The sequence below is a fragment of the Daucus carota genome, chromosome 2 (genome assembly GCF_001625215.2).
Source record: "Daucus carota subsp. sativus chromosome 2, DH1 v3.0, whole genome shotgun sequence".
Taxonomy (NCBI): Eukaryota; Viridiplantae; Streptophyta; class Magnoliopsida; order Apiales; family Apiaceae; genus Daucus; species Daucus carota.
Window position 1 is genome coordinate 34,009,504 of NC_030382.2, and position 22,593 is coordinate 34,032,096.

General features: G+C 34.2%; 3 protein-coding genes across 4 annotated transcripts; all 3 read left to right on the top strand.

The window, feature by feature from the left end:
- Positions 1–2,669: 2,669 nt before the first annotated feature.
- LOC108207413 (uncharacterized) lies at positions 2,670–3,098 on the top strand. Its single transcript, XM_017377862.1, has one exon. It carries the CDS (start codon positions 2,670–2,672, stop codon positions 3,096–3,098), a length of 429 nt encoding a protein of 142 aa, XP_017233351.1.
- A 3,232-nt stretch (positions 3,099–6,330) lies between these two features.
- LOC108210268 (nicotinamide adenine dinucleotide transporter 1, chloroplastic) lies at positions 6,331–17,413 on the top strand. 2 transcript variants are annotated; one of them, XM_017381580.2, is made up of 9 exons: positions 6,331–6,704; positions 9,965–10,069; positions 12,173–12,279; positions 12,974–13,022; positions 14,088–14,197; positions 15,445–15,539; positions 15,641–15,729; positions 15,832–15,926; positions 16,678–17,413. In XM_017381580.2, exons 1-9 carry the CDS (start codon positions 6,635–6,637, stop codon positions 16,918–16,920), a joined length of 963 nt encoding a protein of 320 aa, XP_017237069.1. In that variant the 5' UTR covers positions 6,331–6,634; the 3' UTR covers positions 16,921–17,413. The 2 variants fall into 2 exon arrangements, with proteins under 2 accessions (XP_017237069.1, XP_017237070.1); XM_017381581.2 differs by lacking the exon at positions 9,965–10,069 and having other exon boundaries at positions 6,489–6,704; positions 16,678–17,058.
- An 839-nt stretch (positions 17,414–18,252) lies between these two features.
- Positions 18,253–22,581, top strand: LOC108205906 (uncharacterized). The gene is made up of 10 exons (XM_017376032.2): positions 18,253–18,632; positions 18,719–18,802; positions 19,324–19,457; positions 19,548–19,645; positions 20,069–20,157; positions 20,257–20,335; positions 20,696–20,847; positions 20,925–20,995; positions 21,926–22,040; positions 22,144–22,581. The coding sequence occupies exons 1-10, from the start codon at positions 18,360–18,362 to the stop codon at positions 22,312–22,314; spliced, it is 1,266 nt and encodes a 421-aa protein (XP_017231521.1). The 5' UTR covers positions 18,253–18,359; the 3' UTR covers positions 22,315–22,581.
- Positions 22,582–22,593: the final 12 nt, after the last annotated feature.

Genomic DNA, 22,593 nt, shown 5'->3' on the forward strand with positions numbered 1-22,593 from the left:
TTACGGAACTATATTTTATAAGAGTGTTGAAATGCGTGTCGAGCAGTTGAAAAAAAACGTATATAATTAAATGAGACAGAGAAAGTAGCATTTAAATCATATATAATACTCCCTCCGTCCCCCTCAATTGTTTACATTGGAGGGGGAAACGGAGACCAAGACAATGTATAAAAAATGAGTAAAGTTAGATGAAAAGTGGGTAAAGTGGTGGGACCTATCAATATTTAATAATAGAATTGAGATAGTGGAGGAAAGTAGTGGGTGTAATAGTAGTTTTTATTATTAAATATGAGATAGTATGGTAAGATAGTGGGTGTAATCATGGGAAAAATTTACTATTTATAGTAACGTAAAGAAATGAGAGGAACATCCCAGAATAATAACCGTAAAGAAATGAGAGGGACAGAGGGAGTACTAGTTAATGACAATACATATTTCGATGTGTGTTATCTTATGTTACAAACAAGAGTTTTTTTTTGAAAAGCAAAAGGATATATTAATAATCATGGATTGGGTACAACCGATTAGATAAAGAAACAACAACCACCAGCAAAATTCCCTAACCATCATAGCTTTAAGCGGACAAAATAACTGGACCCAATAAAGACTACTACTGCTAGAATACTACATATGCTATTACTAGATGGAAACTTCATGCATCACCATAACACGGCCCTTAGTCTTCTTAGAATTACTCCAGCTCTATGATCTCCACCCCAGCTACATTAGCTGCTGCCATCATCTCGTCCTGAGCTTCATCATCAACAATCGGAACCTGGTCCTCAGCACCATTTTCCACAACAGGAGCTACATCTGCCTCATGAACTGCCACAAATTGTTGATCCACCAAACCCAATCCCATGTCAAGACTCCAAAGTTCGAAAACCCTACCAAAAGGTTGAGCCATTATGACCATTACTTTGAAGTGATGAGCTCCATAATCTGCCAGGTATTCTGCTAGAGCATTTGCTTCGAGGTCACAAAGGGATATTTCCATATCAAAATTCGCATCTGCCTTACGCTGATTAAGCTGCTGCACTATGAACTGGTGTTCAGGATGAACCCCTTCCAGATGCGAGTTCCTCCATTCCCAGAACGATTCGAAGTGATCAGACTCTAAGATGAAGTGTTCCCAGTCTTCAGCAAAAGCACATTTGCATCCTTCCAGCATTGCATGAAACTCATTCACCCTGCGATTCTGGATACCTAAAGAACCTGATAGCATCCGCAGAATCTTGCCACGGCTATTACGAACTACTACTCCTATTCCAGTGACATTCCCATTCGGTAGTGCATTAACAAAGAAACGTCCATGGACGTTAATCTTGACCTTGCCTCTGCGAGGCATGATCCAACGAGGAAGAGCATCAACAGGCTCAAAGAAGAGCATCAACAAGAGTTAATAGATGATTATTTGCAAAGAAGTATATTTTCTTAATATGGAGGGATTGTTAAGACATGTGACTGTTTGTTATAAATATATCTCTATATATTGATAATTACATGATTTGGTATAACAAATTTTATTTTTTAACTGATTATAAATGTAAATGTCGATGTTGCAAGAGTTGACATGTCATGACCATTTACCACGTGGATATTGTAAGAGTGATATGATGTGTATACATATTGCATCACAACATACATATTATCATCGTAAGCGTGAAATATTGATACCATTATAATTTTATCGCGTTTAGGATACCAAATTCAACATATATACATTTTATTTTACTTTAGCCAGAAACATACAGTTATTAGAATCATGTGAGTCTTGTAATCTTTTAACTCCTTTCACCCTTTGTTAGTCAAACTAGTAACAAATTATTCGATAGACTTATTATCGTAGAATTGTAGTTAAATCAAATATTTCATAAATTACATCTTACCAGATATCACAGAAAATAGAATACATCTAAAATTTTAAATCCAGTCCTAGACTCCTAGTCCATCCCAATTTTTTTTAAATTTCGAACCCATCTTTTATATACAACACAATCTTTATGCTCTAATTAATTTAGAATTGAGAAAAATATATATTTGAAATTTTATGTTTTGTGAAATGTATTCGTCACCCAAATCATGTATGGCAAACAGTGTTGTAAAAAGCGGGAATCGGACTTAATCGGTGAAGTTATGGAACAAAGATTAATCGGGGATTAATTGAATTGATCGGGGATTAATCGGATTGATCGGAGACTAATCGGAGATTTAATTAGTTCGGCGAACTACGGAACAAGGATTAATCGGTAATAGTCATTAATAATCGACTTTTAGAACAGAGACGGGGAAGATGACTGCTATCAAAAGCCTCCTTGTATTAAAGATGGAGAGCTTTGGCGGTTTAGCCTATAATATCGTGCACATGCATCTCCCTTCCAAACTGCCCCACCACACACACCTCCCCGTGAAAATAATACCATGCTTCTTTGTTTCGCTACTAACCGCAGTCACCCGAACAACCTATACCAGCTTCTCATTTATTACTTCATTACATCTCTCATCTATATACATGTACATCTTCTCTCTCTTCTCTTCATGCTTACATCTAATCTTTATCTCCTTTCTATGTACACCCACACGCTGATGCAAGTTCAACAAAAATTTGCTCTAATATATTCACTCTGAGAAATATAGACACGAACATTTATATACTCAAGAGGTGAAGAATGGAAGGTGTGTCAACCAAAGTGTACAAAGGTCTAAAAGGCTATTGGAGGAGAAGGGGTTACCGGAGAATTTCTGGGTCTGGCCGGAAACGTGTAGTTCCGGCGGTTCACTTGGGTTCCGGCGGGTCGACCCGGAGAATCCGGGTTTGGAGCGTGAAGATCCGGCGGAAAATAAAGTTGAGGTGGTCGCCCAAGAAGTTTTTTATTGGGATACGTGATGCGTACATGAGGATGATGATGAGATTAGCTAGCTCGAGCGCTATGGGAGTGAGCGGGTATGGGAACGGGTACGGAGGGGAAGCTTGTTTCGTGACCCGACCCGTGAAGGAGTATGATGAGAAAATGGTGGTGGAGTTGTACAAGAAGATTTTGATGGGTCGGAATCAGTTGGTTCATCCGGATGGATCTGAAATTGTTCTCAGACGATAAATCTGTGCTAGTATATTTTTTCTTTCTGCTCTTTCTCGATTATTTTGTTTTCATTTTGCTATTTTCCGGAGAAAGTTTAAATACTTTAATTCAGATATTTCTTATTGAATTCTTTTATTAAGGGCTTATTGCAGAATTTCTACTTGGAAAAGCATGGATTAAAAATGGTGATGGAATAACTGTCGGTAACTGTAACTATTTAGGTGACGGTGACAAGTTCATCTATGAATATCGATTCAATAATACCCTTTCTCAATCATTTATTTACGGAATTTTTTGAGTTATCTTATACAATTTTTTATGTTTCAGAATTTATCAAAAATAGTTAATGGATCTTATCTTTTTCACACCACTTTTATTCCACAATCTCCTTTTATATACATTAAAAATCAATGAGTCCCGCCACTAGAATATTTTTCATTCTATTTTCCGATACTTTACACGTGTTTCTTAATCTCTATATGCCCAAACAGAGTGTCAACAATTGAATGGGATGGATAGAGTAATTTTTATTGTTTTATACTACATAAAACCAATTATATAGTAATCCCTCCGTCCCAAAATAAGTGTCGCTTTGACTTTTTGCACATAATTTAAGGGGTAAAAAACATACTTCTACCCGTTATTTTAAAAAATTTCTTTTCCTGAATAAAGATATAGATTTACACTTTTATTCAAGAAAAAAAATTTGAAATATGATATATAGAGGTGTGTTTTTTTCACAAACTCAAATTATGTGAAAAATTCAAAGCATCACTTTTTTTTTTGAGACAGATGATGTGTGTGTGTATTAGGTAAAGAAAGAATTCAAATCAAACTTATTTAATATATATTTCACTAAAATGATGAAGGTAAAATGTACAGAGAATTAGAGATCATGCACGTGTTCGGGAAGATTAGGAAATATATCTCGTTTAGAATGATGATTATATAATGTTAAGAGTAAAATATATGTAGATCATGTATATTTTTTTTTTGTCAGGTCTACACACACGTAGATTAATTGTATTAAATACAATAATTGTTTTCGTGAAAAATTCCAACCTAATTCAAGATAAATTATTATTATTATATATATATATATAGGCTCATGATCAAATAGAAACCAATTTTAAAATAAAAACTAGAAACCTATACAAGTTAGTGATATTCTCAGTACAATTTAGTGATTATCTCTTTAGGATTTAGTGATCTGTGCTGCAGAATTTAGTGAAAACTCAATCTCCAGATATTAACCAGCTTAGAATCTCCAGATCTGTTCATGTTTTCGATTCAGATGGTGGTGATAGTGGTGGAGATGGTGGAGGTGAAGGTGGAGATGGAGGAAAGATGATTGTAGCGGAGGTTTGGGCGGCTTGAAGTAGGGGGTTGGAGCGTTGCCGGAATAGTGGCGGCTCCGCCTTTGAAGTTGAATCGAGGTGGAGAAAGAAGTATGAACGAATCTGAAGGAGGTTGAAGCGGCGATTAAGATGGGCCTGGTGAAGATGGAGGTGTGGAGGTTGTGTTGTTAAAGAAATAATGGAGGTGGAGGTGGAGATGGAGATGGAGGTGGTGGGCGGCATAGAGGTGGTAGTGGTTATGAAGGAGGCGACGACGGAGGTGGTGGTAGTGGAGGTGGGGTTGGTGAAGATGGAGGTGGGTTTGATGAAGATGGAGGTGGGGATGGGGTTGTTTAAAAATTTAGTGGTATTTGCTTTAGGATTTAGTGATATTTCAGTTTGGTTTTTAGTTTCTAGGATAAGGAGGTTTCTATTGGAGTAAAACTCTATATAGGCTCATATATATATATATATCAATGGCCGAGTCGAACAATTGTATTCGTCTTTTCTCATTAAAAAGCAGTTAAACGATTTTTTGAAAATAATGTATATACAATACAAGTACTCATTTCATCCATTCTCGTTGAAACATTGTACCATCTTTATCATGTCGTGATAGAGATATTGTTTGATATATTGATCAAAACTGTAATGCCATATAAATTTTTTCATCAAATCAAGACCGCCGCATACAATCAACAAGCGAAAATAAATCTCTCATCCGGAAGAGAAAACAACATGAAAATATAAGCCAAAAACTGAAATAAAAGCAAACTGAAAACAAATGAAAATAAAAAATATAGATATTAAAGTCGAAGCCACAAGATAGACGATTAACTCTTGGATCCGATAAGTTACGTTTGAATCGAAAATATGGATATGAAAGTCGAAGCCACAAGATAGATAATTAACTCTTGAATCCGATAAGTTACGCTTTAATCGAAGAAAAAAGTAAACCGAAAGCTCTACTGATGCAGATTAAATAAACAAACCAAACCTAGTCAAACAGATAGAAATCTTTTCCCAAGAGAAATATCATTAAAGAAAACAAATCAAATAAATGAATGAAAGAGTTTGGGACTTTCTCCCAATAAAAACTAATAAAAGCTTTTGACATAAAATATAGAGGCGGTCATTTCAAAAACAGAGAGATTTTTAGAATTTTTTAGATGAAAATGAGCATTTTAAAAATTATGAAATGAATGTTTTATCTATAAAAAAAGTACTTCCTCCGTCCCCCTCATTTGTTTACATTGGGGGACGGGGGCTCGGCACGCATTCTAATTCTCTCGTAAAATGTAGTTTAATAAATTATTTCAAACATTTTTTTCTCGTGAATAAAAATTTGGTGTTTAAATTTTTATAAAAAAAGAAAAATTTTAAAAATAAGTTATTATGTTTTATATGCGCTTTAAAATGCGTGTTGAGCAATGTGAAAAAACTGTAAAGATATGAGAGGCACAGAGGGAGTATGAGTTTTCCATTCTTATCACGGGAAGGGTAATCCAAATATCAAACCATAAATTTGAGATTATAATTTCTGCTATTGTACTAATACTAGGGTGAACAACTTAGTGAGAGGTTCACTAGAGATCATATCATAAATTGTTGAAGAAATAACAAGATCTTTCTTTTGTCCCTTTTTGAGGCGGTCAGAAAAGAAAGAAGCTAATTTGGAAATGATCAAATTGTCAAAACTAGACAAAAGCATTGAAAAAACCATCTAAATTTTCAAAACCATTTTAGCAAGTAATTGAATATTTAAAAATTAAAAAATAAAAAAATATGATTGACGGGACCCATTATGTGGCGAATCGTCCAAAATGGCACAACAATTTAGATTCGAAACTCATAAAATAATAATATCCCAAATAAACAGACATAAAAGTAAACACAAACCACTTTAATAAATGGTATTAATTCTCGTCCTCATCTGCTTATCAAAACACAACCCTCTTGTCTTCCCTTCCAATGGCGAAATATCAACAACCCCCTCGATCTCATCGATAAGCCCGTCCCACAAAACCCCAATCAAAATCAAACCCACTTCGCAAAATTCAATTTTGAAATCTGGGTCGTTGAGCTTGCCATGCCACTTTGTTTCTCTCTCACTGCCCACCTCTCCACAGAGGACTTCATCAAGAACCATTCATTTTTCATCATCTTTTTTATTGTGTTTGCATATATACAGTTTGGTAGCTGTGTGTATGTACAGAAATGACGGCGGATACTCATGTTCCTAATCCTACGGGCCTTCTTTGTAATGCTGGAGCTGGAGCTGCTGCCGGTTAGTTTTCTATCTTGTGTTTATTGTGTTTATATGCTGTTGGAATTAGTTTTGTTATTGTTAATTTATCGGAATTGTTAGAGTTACGAGAAATAGTCGAATACTTGTTGATTAGTGGTTGATTGAGCTTATATGCGAAACTAGAAGTGGAGAGAAAATGAGATAGGGAAGAGTGAAAAATTGGAAGTGTTTCAAGTGTTTTTGTGATTGAAGGAAATGAGTAGGATGGATATGAAGGATGATTAGAAGTAGGAAACTATAAAGAGATACGCATGGGTTTGGGTGGATTATACATGCGCAAATAATTGACTAGGCCTAATCTATATACTATACTATAAGCCAACATGGGTATAATTTGTAGTCCAAGGTTTTAGTTATATTTTTTGGTTTGGTACTCTCCTTTTGGTACTACAAGTCTACAAATGTGGAGTCTATTAGTATTATATTGTTAAACAGTTTCAAATACTTAAAAACACTCGTAACAATCTATTATCATATAATATTTCATTAAAATTATAATAATGATATAAATATACAATTTTGAATATCTTCTTTTAACAAAAACCTTCATATAACTCTTTTTAACATTAATCGGGAGAAAATATAGTCAATTGAATAATATAATTTAATTAAAATTCAATCTATTAATACTAAAATACTAATAAAATGATATTAAAAATTAAATTTTAAATAATAAATTACGAACTATATACCCGCCCGTGCTTCGCACGGGTTAAAGGCTAGTGTGATATAAATTGCGGAAGAGTCATTATCCCTAGGATTCCTCAACTAGGGTCATGTTTGAATAGAACGAAGTTAAAGTGTGAATTTTTAAATTCAAAGTAAGTCACTCGAAGTATTTAAGGAAATCACCAAAATTCCTAGCGATATATAAATATATGGTGAGTTGTGTGTATGAATTTGGTGAGTTACTTTAGTTTTCACAGTGTCGTGTGGTTCTCATTTGAGCACTTACCTTTTCTAATGAAAAAAAACTGAAGGAGGAATGTTTGGATTGCAATCCGTAACACTATAGAACAATCACAGTAAAAAATAATAAAGATTATATTTCTCTATATTGGAATACAACAATTTAACTTAACAAATAAGTAAATTATAATAAATAGGGAAATCAGTATTGAAAGTAAATGGATCATTTTGTAATTTTGCTAGCATAGCCTCAAATAATCCTTTTATGATATCCTTGTAATGTTTGCAGCCATTTTAATAAATTGCAATCAACTCTGTTCCTAAATAATAACAAAATAATTCAGCTAGTATGATTATTTGCTTCTCTCCTTTGAAAAAAACCATCCAGTAGTTCAAATAATATTAAGATTAAGGAGAGATAATTTGTAGCACCAACACAACTTGAACTCATCATAGTTTAATCCCATAAGTTCTATTCTTGAAAGCAATCTAGAATAACAAAATATATGGATACGGTAAGAACTCCAGACATGTTGTCTCTCCCTGTCCGCATCAACTTTAAAATGCCCCTCGTCCACCCCTGCCTCTTCTTTTACAAATACATGGAACTTTAAGATATTCATCAAGTATTACTTGCAAAAATTAAAACAAGTTGGCCATGTGAATTACTGTTCTCATAATGCATAATAGGTGGATAATAGGCTCTAATTCCTATTATTTCCACTAATGAAAAAAAATTATAGTCACGAATTAGATGGCGCAAAATAATCAAGAATAAGGAACTATGACAAGGTTGTGTGGTTAAGCCCACATAATTAACTAGTTGATCGCAGATGAACCATTACCCTAGGATTTTGAAGTGTAGAAAGTTAAATTTGTTTTGGTGGGTCGCAAGCCATAGCAAGAGACGCACTCAATATCAATAATTAAAGTTTCAAAATTATCTAAGACTGTATCTCCGTATTTTTCTTAAATAGGTGTAAGATCAAGACCTAACAATCAAATTCATAATAATAAGAAACTTCCAAAATAAAGGGAAAAATACATTTACAATCTTCTGCAATAGCCTTTAAATAACTATTAGTCTAATATTATTATACTTTATGGTAAATTACAATTAACTTAATTTTTAAGTACTGAAATAAGATAAATAGAAGTTAATATATAAATTTCTTGCCCTGCGTAAGGCCTTATTCTAGAATCGGTGGATTTGAATTTTAGTTTGACTTGCTAGGGATGGAATGGAGGAAGCAATGTATAATTTTTCTAATCATTATACAAAGTTCCAATTATTATCATTAAGAGTTGACTTTAGAAGTTGAAAGAACAATAAAGTTAATTTTAGTTTTTTTTTTTTTTGAGGGGTGGGGAGTAACAAGCTTGATGTTTGCAAAAAAAATTTACAATGTCATATTATAGCTTTGAGGGTTTTTTTTTGTTAATTTTTACTATGATATTTATGTTACTTGTTTATTGTTAAATTATGTCGTACTTGTGTTACATTTAGGATCGGTCCCCATTTCCCAATTTTGTGAAATTTCGAGTTGTGCCGCTGAATATGAAACCCCTTTATTTTTCAAGGTAAGACAATTTACTAATAAAAGGCCTTGCGCCATCTAACAAATATGATCAGAATTTAACATTAATTATGTTATTGTGCGGTTATCTTCACTAAAGAGCGCTCTGTGCTTCAACGGCCAACGCCACAAGCTTTTGCTTGATTGAACTTGCTTCGCCTCAGCATAGGTGAGGTGCTAAGGGTGTGCATTTTTGTGATTTGCTTCGAGGCGCGCTTTTTCACAACACTGATTACGAGACACTAAAACTTTCGCCAGGAGAGAGGAGAACCCAAGCTATGGGGAGATAAAACCCCATAAATAGGTAGAAAGACTCTCAATATAATGAGAGATTAATTAAACGAAAAGGAATTATGTAAACAATAGTAATAAGTGGGCCTCAACCTAAAAGGCTGATGATAGCCCCTAGAACGATGACTAAAATTTAGGGTTTCTTCAGAGAGAGGAAAAGAGAGGCGGGGAAAAGAGAACAGGAAGACGCCGAATATGAGCATGATGCCAAGATAGTCTATAATATAAAAAGGGATTTTATATGTTTCAAATAAAAGATTTAAAATTTTAGTTTTCACTTAGATGTATACTTCTCATTTGAGTTCTATATTTTTATTTAGGGCACTCATAATACCTCCGAAGTATGTACAGGCTTTAGTGCATTAGATAACTACATTAAGGTTGTCGAGTTTTATATATAAAAAATTGTGATCCCCCTCTATGTTTTAGAGAAATAGCTTACAAAATGGGGATTGATTGCAGGAGTTATTGCAGCTACCTTTGTTTGTCCCTTGGATGTAATCAAGACTAGGTTTCAGGTTCATGGTCTACCTACCCTTGGTAGTGTAAGTAGTGGAACCATTCGAGGTATGCTAACTTTCATGTTCGAGCCTTGTTAATTTTAAAGGTTTTGCGGAGATTGGTTATCTACCAAATTACATAATGTTGAATAAATTTCGCAAAGATTGAATAAAACAAAACTTTCTTAATCATAAATCACATGTGCTCTTCCTCCACAGTTAAGAAATTGACTCCCTTACTAACCAAGGTGGGGATTTGCCTTAGCGAAATCATCTTCTTATTTAAAAATATGCTTTTTGTTTAATTGTAAAGTCTATTACAGTAGTTTTACATGTCAAGATAACACTGCAACATTTATCATGCTTGAAAGACGAAAGACAGCTAATTTAGTGAGATTCTTATACTGGAAAAGGCAAAGATAATTTTGCTATTTAGCAATAAAAAAAATCATCATGCCAGGATCACAAAGGTAAAATGTCACTATATTCAGAATGATACTAGAATATAAAATCTAAAAATGAAGACAGACGCATACTAATAGAAAGATGTAAATTATTAGTGTCCAATACAGGATTCACCAGAGTACTGTATTACAGTTACATGTGAATGCCTGGATGTAGCTGAGTCGGTAGCCTCTCAAGTGGAAGAAATGCTGAAAATGATTGTCTTAAAATCTGACAAGTATTAATTAGTGTTCACTGTATTGCCACAGATTTCATTTCTGTGAAAATAGCAGATAAAAGTCATCTGGGTTCTCGTAAGGATATGTAAACCTTGAGATACATGTGCTTTAACTTTTTGCTATCAAAAATGTTTGTGTTCTGCTAACACATTAGTGGTGCATTATGTGATACAGGAATATGTTCTAGAGTTAAATGTATTGTAGTGGCCAGACTTTACTCGGTCTAGTACTTTAGTCTATTGGTGGTTCGAATTATATAGCATTTCAGCGACCTTAACCTCACATGAGCTAATTAATATTGTGGTTTCTGACAACTTTTGTTATGACAAACATTATCCATATTTTGCATGACCCATCCGAACAGACCCCCAACCCAAAAACTCATCCAGATCTTTATTTCTAGCCTCTTGTTCATCCTCTTTATTTCTTCTTTCCTTCAAGAACTTTTTTTGATCTAATACTAAAAAAGCAGCCAGACATGATTTTTTACTCAAATCGAATGTGGACTTGCCTGGTTATAAACATAACAAAAGGCAATGTACATCTAAATGCCTGGTTGTAAACATAAATGAAGCACTCCAAATTTTTCTCAAGCATCATTATCGTCCAAACAATCAATTTACATATCTCCTTCCAGAAGCCATGAATTTAAAAAGAACACCACTAGATATTAATGGCAATAGTAATCAGTGTTACGATTGTTCTGTATCTTGTTTCGTGGTTTCCAGACTTTAGTGGAGCAGAAATCTTGTGATTGATAGGGACATACACCTGGTGTATTTTGGATTTTGCTAGGAAGAGGAAGCCTAAACAAACATTAAGGGAAGACTTACATTTTGTCAGTGGTGTGGTGACTGCTGACCAAGTCTGGTGGATAGTCAGCCTCAGGGTCTATTGTGATTCCAACTAAAGTAATATGGGTTGGCTTTGTGTTTCACATCTATGCTAAATTTATTTTCTAGTTCCGAAGACCCATTTTCTTGATTATATTTTCATCCTTATCGAGTAACTGAAAAACTAAGGGGTCTGTTTCAGAGCCTAACTGGATAGGAAAAGGTTGAAGATGATGATCTGGTAGGGTCTCAGACTGGGTTAAATTTGGTTCAGTAGGTTAATTCAGATGCCCCACTGGGCTAAGTAAATAATTTATAATGGAATTAATCAAAACCTGATGGCAGCCACCATTTTGAAGCTCTTAAGAAGTTGTAACTGCGAAATCATAAGTCAAGCCACTAATCAACAACACTGAGTAAAGGAATTTTATGTGTAAAAGGCTCTTAAGAAGTTGGCTCACCAAACTGCTAGATCAGAAGTCAGGCCACTCATTGACAACACTGAGTAAAGTGTATATATGTGTTCTATGCATGTGTACTACAATACAACATTTATAAAATAGATATGAAGTAGAATTAAGATAGCAATGTGAAACTTGTTTAAGGAATCTTTAAGTTGCTTTTATGTGGTTTCTGAACTTTCAACTTGATCAGGCAGTCTCATAGTTGGAAGTTTGGAACAAATTTTTCAGAGGGAAGGAATACGTGGCATGTATCGTGGGCTTTCTCCGACTGTTTTAGCTTTACTTCCGAATTGGGCGGTGAGCTATATACAGTTCTAAATTTTTATTTTTTTATGTTTCTTTACAAGCAGAATTTAAATTTGCTTAAGCATAAGCAGTTATTTCTTCCACCTGCGATGCATATCTTAAAGGCACAGATATAAAGTATTAAAAAAATATGCTAAAAGGAAAAGAAAGAAAACAATGTGCAGGTTACCACATTTGGTGTCTCACCTAGGAAAAAATCATAGTCTTCTTAACAGAATGAAGGCAAGCATAGAAATATTCAGGTGAAAATGTATGCTCAAATGTAGCACATGTCTTACTCAAAGCTGCATTTTTTGTCCTATGAACGTATGTGGTTTGGCTGAAGGTTATAGGCCACAGAAAGTCATTTCCTTGAATTATTAGCAGAACTGATGCAACCTTTTTTTCCTCTTCAACTAATATAATTTGTATGAACATTAAGAAATAGTCTTGAAAAACTCTTCAGAATTGGGAAAACCCAAGAGTCAAGACCCAATGCCAGTCACTGCTAATTATTTGTATATGCAAATATTATGTTTTGGTTACTCCCACCATTCTGTTCCTTTTTATCATTACTTGATTTTTGCAATTCCAGTTGTGCAGTTATGTAAATTATACAACATGATCCTTTATTACAACTTTTATAACATTTTGTCAGTGGTGCTGAGACTTAGTTTCACTAGTTATCTTTTTGGTTGTTTTGCAGGTATATTTTACAGTTTATGATCAGCTAAAAAGTTTACTTAGCTCTGACGGTTAGTTCATAACTTTATATATTATGAGCCCCTTTGGCTGAGCTTAAAATTGTGACTTATGACTTAACATGACTTTAGAGTTGGCAAAATGTGTGATTGGTTTGGTTTTGGTTCTCATAAAATGGATCTAGTTTGGATAAATGAACCAAAATCATTTCAGAACCATATATTAATAAATATGGTTATGGTTTTAGCTTGAATTATGGGTAAACGTAAACTAGTATAATAAGTAAAAACAAGTATTATATAATGAACAAAAATAAATACACTAAAGTGACAATATAATGAATAGTAAATACAAAAAAAAAACGTGTGTGGGTGTGTGAGTTGATGTAGTGGTTCGAGCTCTTGGCTTTTCCAAGAAAGGTCATGAGTTCGAACCACGGGGTGTGCGTGTGTTGTAACTAGCAAAAAGAAGAAGAAAAAGAAAACACAACAGTGTGTGTCATTAAGAAATCTTAAAAGAGAGACACAAATATAGTTAGATCCATGTTTTGTGAGAAGTGTGAGACTAGAAACCAAACCAAATTCATTTTCCTAAATATGATTTCATATTGATCCAAATTCACAATTTTGGTTTGGTTTGGATTGGTTTAATGGTTTTGCAACCATATTGCCACCTCTACATGACTTAATGTGACAAGATGGGAGCCTAAAATGTTTGTTTGGGTAATTTTGACTTATTAATGACTCATGAGTTATTATAAATGTAATAATAATAAAAAAGATGATTTATGGATAACTTATGACTTATGAGTACTTTTAAAAAAAAAGTTAGTACCTCAAACTAACTTCTGGCTTTAAGTCAGTTTCTAGCTTATTTCTAACTTTAAGCCTACTTCTAGCTTATTACACAAACAAACATTTTCCAGCTTAAAGTCGAAAATGGCTTAAAGCCCGAACTTTAAGCCAGGGAAACAGGCTCTATATCTGAAATACACCTGCCAACAGCCTTATGTATTTTCATTTTGAGAGAATTGTAATCATTTTCTCGTCCATGCATAGATGTACTATAGCTTCCTCTTTTCAAGGAACTAACATGTTCTTATTGGTGTGCATATGAAGATGGAAATCATCAACTTTCAATAGGTGCCAATATGATAGCTGCTGCTGGGGCTGGAACTGTAACAACCATAGTGACAAATCCTCTTTGGGTTGTGAAAACGAGGTTTCAAGTATGTATATATGAATACATATTACAAATTTATTGCACAATTCACTTGTATGCTGTGAGATGTGAGATAGAACAGCATATTGACAATAACACTGTGCACTTCCACCAAGACTTTGAGAGGACCTATTGAACATCTAGTCTTTTTAATGCCTCAGCAAATTTGATTTGCTGACTTCGCATATTTGCAGTTAATATGTAGTTTATGTGAATCTTCATTCTGTACGGGTGGTGGTGGTTTTGTACGAATTTGTGTACGTCTTTCTTGGGCTAAGCTAGTAGTCCATAAAATGGCAGAATCTCCACCATTCTAAATGCCTTGATGGGAAATGAGATTGTGACTGGCAGTCTATGAATAACTTTTACCACAATATTTATTTCTTTATATTGTAGATATTTTCATGTAATTTTGGGTTTGCACTAAATGTGAAGTGAAAAAGTAATAAGTTGCAGATAAACACATGCCTTGGGAGTTTAAATACTTGAGTGATTCTATATTTGTGTATTATAAGGTGTCTGTGGTCATATGGTCTTCGGTATGTAATAAACATGGGTCGAGTATAAACAGGTCGATTTGGTATGCCCTTCGTTTTCTAGCATCAGGAGCCATGTAGTTGCTATGGGATGCTATAATAACAATGAGTGTGGCCCCATGTGAGCAAAAATGGGTGACCAAACTTATGTAAAATTCAAGTAAGAAATTCATGTAGAAATATAATTCCTGAAAAGGTAAACATTAGGTTGTATATTCTAGAGACTTCTAGTAGTCTTAAATTTCGTTCTTTCGAAGTAGTCGAGAATCAAGGAGACAGTAGTCTCTTTGTCATCATATGAACAGATCTGATTTTATCTATATAATAATTGATATGAGCTTAGAGCTCAGGGCCTTTTGTGACCTGCTACTTCTGCGCGCAGCCAGAACTTTTTCTTATTATTTCCTCTTGACAAAACTAATTTTGAAGCATTTTATAACCTCATCTGGTACACACATCTGGATAATTAAATAGCAATCCAGTCTGGTCACTCATATGATTATCTTGATCTTCCCATTATCCTGTTAGTACAATAAAAAGTGAACTGTATCCTTTGTCATTTTACAGCATATCTTCAGTATCTCACACCTGCAACATTCTCGTTTTTAGAATTTTTATAGTGTTGCTCATGTGTCTGGTGCTTAACTTTTCAAAGTTTGCATTTGTCGAGGGAGTAACAGTTCTAGAGAATTAACACTTGCTGCTTCTCTTTCTGAAGACACAGGGTATGAGGACAGGTCTTGTGCCATACAGAAACACATTTTCTGCTTTGAGAAGGATTGCTCATGAAGAAGGTGTCCGCGGTCTGTACAGGTTTGTCTATAACATTCCGTTTTGATACATAATTTAATAAGAGGTGGTGCTTTCTATATACTGGTAAATATTGATGCCTGATGTTAGATATCGTTGTACAGTGGTCTCGTCCCTGCATTGGCTGGTATTAGTCATGTTGCAATCCAGTTTCCATTATATGAAAAAATCAAATTCTATCTAGCAGATCGAGGTATTAATTTTTCACCCACTTCCAGAATGGTTTTAGGAGAGACGTTTGTACTTACTAACTAATGAAACTTTTCTTTTTGTGTACTGATTTTTATAATATTAGATAATACTACAAGTGATAAACTTGGTGCAAGTGATGTTGCTGTTGCCTCATCAGTTTCAAAAATAATCGCATCTACATTGACTTATCCACACGAGGTACCGTGCCAGAAATAAATGTTGATTTCATCATTTTCCTGATTTGATTTAAGTAGTATTTGCTCAGATGTGGTATTTATGTCTTGTTTTATGATAAACAAAGTGAACTACTTAACTTTATGTTGATTATGTATATAATGGTCTTCTACAAACTATCTTAGAGACTACAAGCCCTTGAAACCAGGAGTATCCTGTATATAAATATGCACGATATACTAAATACTATAAGCTTTTTAATAGAATGCATGCTTTAAAGTAAAATATAGTTTGCACAAAAATTCAATCAGCGAAAAATACAATTAAGATTCACTAGACGCTTTATAGAAACTTTTGTATTTTAACGCATGCTTAAATATAAGGCAGAGAGTAGAAGCTTGTGAAAGGTCATTACATAAATGTAATTTTAATTTTTTTCCTTATATCAGACAATTCCAGAAATGAGAACACAACTCAAAGAAGTGAAAGTATAAGAGCTATTTTGTATAATAAATTCCTGTCATTGTCATTTAGATGAATGGGACCGTTTGTCATCCATTTAGATGCAGTTCTTATTATTTACATGCAATTTTTGAACATGCGCCTTCTTCCATCATTTCCAGTCATCATTATCTGGTCAGTTGTTGGAATGTTTTGTTCATTTTCTGTTGTCAGTATTCAAACCAAACATATTTGGCTAGCACCAGACTGTTTTGATTCCATCACATTTCTTTATCATCACTGTTGCCTTATTTTATCTAAAAAATATATGCAGGTCGTACGTTCAAGGCTCCAGGAACAAGGACACCATTCTGAGAAACGTTACTCCGGTGTTGTTGATTGTATTAAAAAGGTATTTCAACAAGAGGGCATCACTGGATTTTACCGTGGTTGTGCCATCAACCTGCTGAGGACTACCCCAGCTGCTGTAATCACTTTCACCAGTTTTGAGATGATTCACCGGTTCCTGGTTACTACATTCCCAACAGAATCGCATCGTCAAACATTTAGAAATTAAAAGCAGTATCATAATTACACTATAGTGTGGATAAACCAATTTAGGCAACTACATATTCTCCCAACAGGCAAAGCAAATTTTGTCAGCTCCAGTTAACATGCATGCTTCTGTTAATTGCCTTCAGTAGGGTCGGTGAGCCTTGAAGATGAGGATTATGTTACAATACACAATGATAATGATGAAAAAGTGTTGAGATGAGGCCATGGAACTTTCAAAACATTGCTTGTATGTTGCGCTTTGTTATACCATTCTTTCCCACTGGATTTTTGGTTTTACCATGTATAATTGCCATGGGCTTAGCATATTAGTCTGACCTTTATAAATGAATAGGATTTGTGTGATTAAACAATTGGGTTGCCTCTTTTTGGGGAATTCTTTTATAAACAGTGCTAGTTCAACTATCCAAATTCGTACTGTGTGTAAATATTAAATATTAAGAGGGGGTGTATTCAAATGAGATTTTAATGGATTGTTTTTAGTCTATGGATTTTAATGGATTGTATGTGATTTTGATTTTGTGCGGATTCTTGATAGAATATCGTAGAGTTGATAGGATTTAAGCACAATGTTTTTGATAAAATGTCGTAGAGTTGATAGGATTTAAGCACAATGTTTCAAAATTTCATGAATTTTGGTGATATTTCAAAAATTAAAATACACTGAAAAATACCACAAAATCCATCATTTCATGAAATCTAAAAAAATCCTTGAGCATTTGAATACCATTGGATTTTAAACAATCTCAATTGAATATTATCGGATTTTAAAGCATAATTTAAAATTTTAATTGAACGCAACCAGATTTTGTAGTATAATTAAAAAGGGTTTGTCTAGTGTGTGCCCATGGGCACATGTTAAGCACCAAATTCTATAAATTTGGTGGATTTCTATTGGTGTGGTTGGTGAATTTGCAGGGGATCCACCATTATAAAAGAGTAGAAGCCAATCAAAATCCATCAAACCTACAGAATTTGGTGCTTAGTGTGTGCCCATGGGCACACACTAGAAAAACCGAATTAAAAATTCCAATTGAATACCTCAAAATTTTAATGGATTTCAACCAATCCGAATCGAATATGCTCGAATTTTGTGAATGAAAAAAATGCTTTAAAATCTCAATCTAATACACCCCATAAACTAACTTTTCTTGATAAAAAAAAGAAATTAAAATAATATATAAATAACAATTTATAAGAGATTTAAAATGGGTTTCATCGCCCTTCAAAATGTTAATAGTGGTAAGAAGTTGGACGGAACTTGGAAGGAGTAATATTCAAAATTTATTTTCATTTTTTATTAAATAATTTACACACGCTATTTTCAATTGCGTAAGGTAATTTGTAGTTACCACGTAAACGTAACTACAAAACCTGAAAAACAAACGAGCCTAAACCCTGATAAACCCTAATCCCCTTTACTCATTCAATACCCACAGAAAAATGGCCCGTCAGAATGACCAAACCGGAGATTCTTCCGTCGAAAATCTCCGGCGAACTCTTCGAATCACATCTCTTGACGACGACGATGACGAAGACGACGAATCTCCACCTAACAACACCACCAATCTCATCAATCGTATGGACGAAGAAGACGAAGACGATGAAGAAGACGAAGAAGATGAAATGACAGTAACGATAGGGTTTGTCGAAAAGCCCAAACATGATTGGTCACTTCTTCCGCATTTATTTCCCAGCAAAGCTGGTGGCTTTCCGGTAATTAGGATTCAATTTTGTATTTTCTATATGTATGTTTATAATTGTTGAATTGGTTGATTAAAGTTATTTGTTTTGAAACATAGGCTTGGTTGGATCCGATTAATTTGCCGTCCGGTAGCTCCTCTGTTTGTGGCATTTGTGGTGATCCTTTGCAGTTTTTGCTTCAGGTAATGTTGTTTCGATTATTGTTAAACTCCGAATGGGGTCACTTTTTCGAGATTAAGAAATACACTTTCTTTATATTTTAGGATGGAGAAAAAAATATTGATTTAGGTGATTAATTTAATAAAGTTTTATACATCCAATCGAGTAAAATGTAAATTGTGTTCTTGAACTATGCTTGTGGACTGTGGTGCAATGTGTGCTCGTAGTTTGATAACTAGTAAAAAGCATACTCAACTTTTGAAAACCATGCCAAGCCCGTACTGCCTTTAAGTACATTAACACCATTTGTGATTTCAGTTATTATTATTATTTTTTTTAATTTCATGTTTGCAAATAGGTGAGTTAAGTGAGACACTTGAGTGCAATGAGTGGCCATTTTGATATAAACCCCTTCTTTTGTAACACTTTTTTGCTGTTTCACTTGGTTTGCATATATCATGGAAGAGATTCATCCCGTTCGTGTTTCTTGGTTTCATTGATTTTTATGTGTTCTTTAATAATTCTTATCATCATTGACTTGTAGGTATATGCACCCCTTTTTGAAAAGAAATCAACATTCCACCGAACTTTATTTGTATTCATGTGCCCGTCTATGAAGTGTCTTTTGCAAGATCAACATGAGCAGTGGAAACGCCCTTCAGATAATCCATCTAGAAGGTATTTGCTCTCTCATGATTGAATGCCTATAATGTTTGTTATTTATGAGTCTTTGAGATACTAAATTCTCGAAATGTTTCATATTGAAAGTGTGAAGGTATACCGTTGCCAGTTGCCTCGCTCCAATCCTTTCTACTCTAGCGAACCTCCAAAACATAATGGGACAGACAAACCGTCCGAGGTTAAAGGTACAGCTCTACTCACTTAGTAGGCTATATGAGGGCCCTTCTTTCTTAATTTCTTTCTCTAATTTTCTTTGTATTAGAACAATCCTTTGTTTAGTAATATTAATAATCTAGATTTTCATTGCCAGACTTCTTTTTATGATTTGTATTTAACTCATTTGCTGAAAATAAAGATATAGAAATGGTACCAGGCTGGCATAGGATAGCAGAGCAAGTACAATGATTTCGGTTTTTACTCCTGTAATTGTATTGGATATTTCATTTTGCAGGTTAATAGAAAGTCTTCCTTTTTTTTCATAAGAAGATAATATAGATGATTTCTTATTGAAATGAACTACACCCTTATCACTTATCAGTGTCTTAGTGATGTGTATTACATTTGTATAGCATCACCGTGATATTATTTAGCATTCCTTCTTGTTGTAGCTGCATTATGCAGTTGGTGTGGGACCTGGAAAGGATGCAGTGTTTGTGGAAATTGCAAAATAGCACGTTACTGTTCTGAGAAGCATCAGGTTATTTAAGACAAATTATCTTATAACATGTGTGTGTGTGTGTGTGTACATATAATCAACAGTTGGCTTATTTAAATCTGTAACTCGTGCTTTACACAGGCTGCTCACTGGTGCAAAGGTCATAATAATGAATGTCGAAAATTGGCCATTGATCCTCAGAATTCTAGTTCTTGCTCTGGTAAGAGTAAGCAGAAACAAAGAAACTTTAGCCAATACAATGTACAACTTTTACCACCTTTTAAAATACTGTCAATATTTGGACTTGCTGGTAACTGAGAGGCACATTGTCTATTATCAATATTTTCGAATATCTATTTGCAGTTACTTAATCATGCATACTGTATAGCAGAAATGATTAAAATTGTTCTCTTGATAGTTGATTCCCATGTCCATATTGGTGCCTGTTGGAGCCTGTATATGAAGTTACGAGCCTTGCAATTGATGTCCTTAAAGATAACCACTCACTTTATGTTTACTTTGTGTGATTATCATATAATATCTAGCCAATTATTATTTTTTTTTTAAAATTCTTTAACAGTTGCAAGCAACAGTATCTGGCCACAGTTTGAGATCGTTAATGAGGATGAACCTGAAATTGACACGATGTCTGAGAATGGTGGTTATGCCACTGCGTTGGCATCAGTAAGCCATGTGGATGAAGGCTTAAATTCACTCATCGACAGTTTTGAGGTCTGTGTCTTGTTCTCAACTGTTCTTCAAGGAATACATATGGCTGAGTTCTTATGAAACGTTTATATGGTAAACAGGCAGATGCTGACAAAAAAAGTTGGGCTACATTCCAGGAGCGAGTTTCAAGGTTCCCTGAGCAAGTTATAAGGTAATTAATTTGTTCACCACAAATTCAAGAGACCTTTCCATCACAAATATGATGAAAGAGAACTTTTAATCTCTAGTTATGATTATAAAAATGTACTTGTGGAAGATGTGGTTTGAAGAAATTTGCATAGGAAGACTATGCAGAGTACAAGCTTTCGAAATGGTATTTTGATTTGAACCACGAGATTTTAGTCGTACAAGGATTAGAATTTTTTACATACTTTGTTCAAGCTAATTAAAAGATTACTTTTCAGCTTTCAATGACTGAAATTTGAAAGTATGAGCATGTTTAAAGCTTGATCTAAATTTGTTTTATCAATTTCACAAATTTAAGCTGCAGATACTCACTTTCATGCATTGCATGCACTGGGCAGTCTTTGACACCATTAAGATGTATGCATGGATGTTTGCACAAGAACTTAGTATGTGTCATTCAGGATAGGTTTTCATGATAATCCTGCTTTATCTCTATTATGTGGGAGCTCAACTCGTGTATTCAACCGAGTTTACGGCTCAGCAATGGGTTGATGTTGTGCCAATCTACTTAGGCTGAAGAGTCTTCTTGATTTGAGCTATACACAACTAGTCTCAAACTTAAATTAGCACATCAGTATATGAAATTTGCTTAGTAATTGCTCTACTGCTATACATAATTAGTCTAAAACTTAAATTAGCACAACAGTATTTTCAAATTTGCTTAGTTAATGCTCTCCTTTTCGCTTGTTGTAATCAGCATTTGACCACTAATAGGTTGGTCTAATTCTATGTTTTCAGTTGGTTGTGATCGTTGTCATCATTTCTTTTTAATCATTGTTATTGCTGGTGAAGTATTAATGATCATCGACTTGATTCATTTCCTGCTCAACATAATTGACATACCTACAAATTGTTGTATATTATTGATATTTATTAATATATAAAGATATAACAGGTACTGTAGGTATGCTAGAGCCAAACCTTTATGGCCCATGTCAAGTGGGCGGCCGTCAAACACTGACGTTCCTAAATGCAGCTACTGTGGTGGACCTCGCTGCTTTGAGCTTCAGGTGTGGCCCTCTTATTCTAACTAAGAATTTAATTTGCTGATAACATGTGATTTAGATCTATCCTACAATCTTCTGCATGTGATTAAACTGTGTTTGTCTACAGATTTTGCCACAGCTACTTTACTACTTTGGTGTCCAAAATGATGTGAATTCTCTTGATTGGTCAACCATTGTCATATATACATGCGAAGCCTCTTGTGATGAAGGCGTTGTTTACAAAGAGGAATTTGCTTGGGTTCAACTTCCCTCTCAATCCACCACAACAGTTGGATGATATATTCTTCGATGTTCTCTGCCTCTTTATTATTATTATTATTTTTTTCCTTTTCTCATTTTGGAATGGGGGTTGTGTTATATAAAAGCTGGGAGAGAATAATGTAATAACTTCACCACTGCTAATCGAGCACAATACAATAGTGCAAGGGAATGGCACACAAAACAACAAGTTAGTTTCTCTACTTTATTGTGAGAACCCAGGCTGCCATTAAGCACATGGATGTTATATGTATATTTTTTTATACTGCATGTTTTTTTTATGTAATTCGAGTTTATA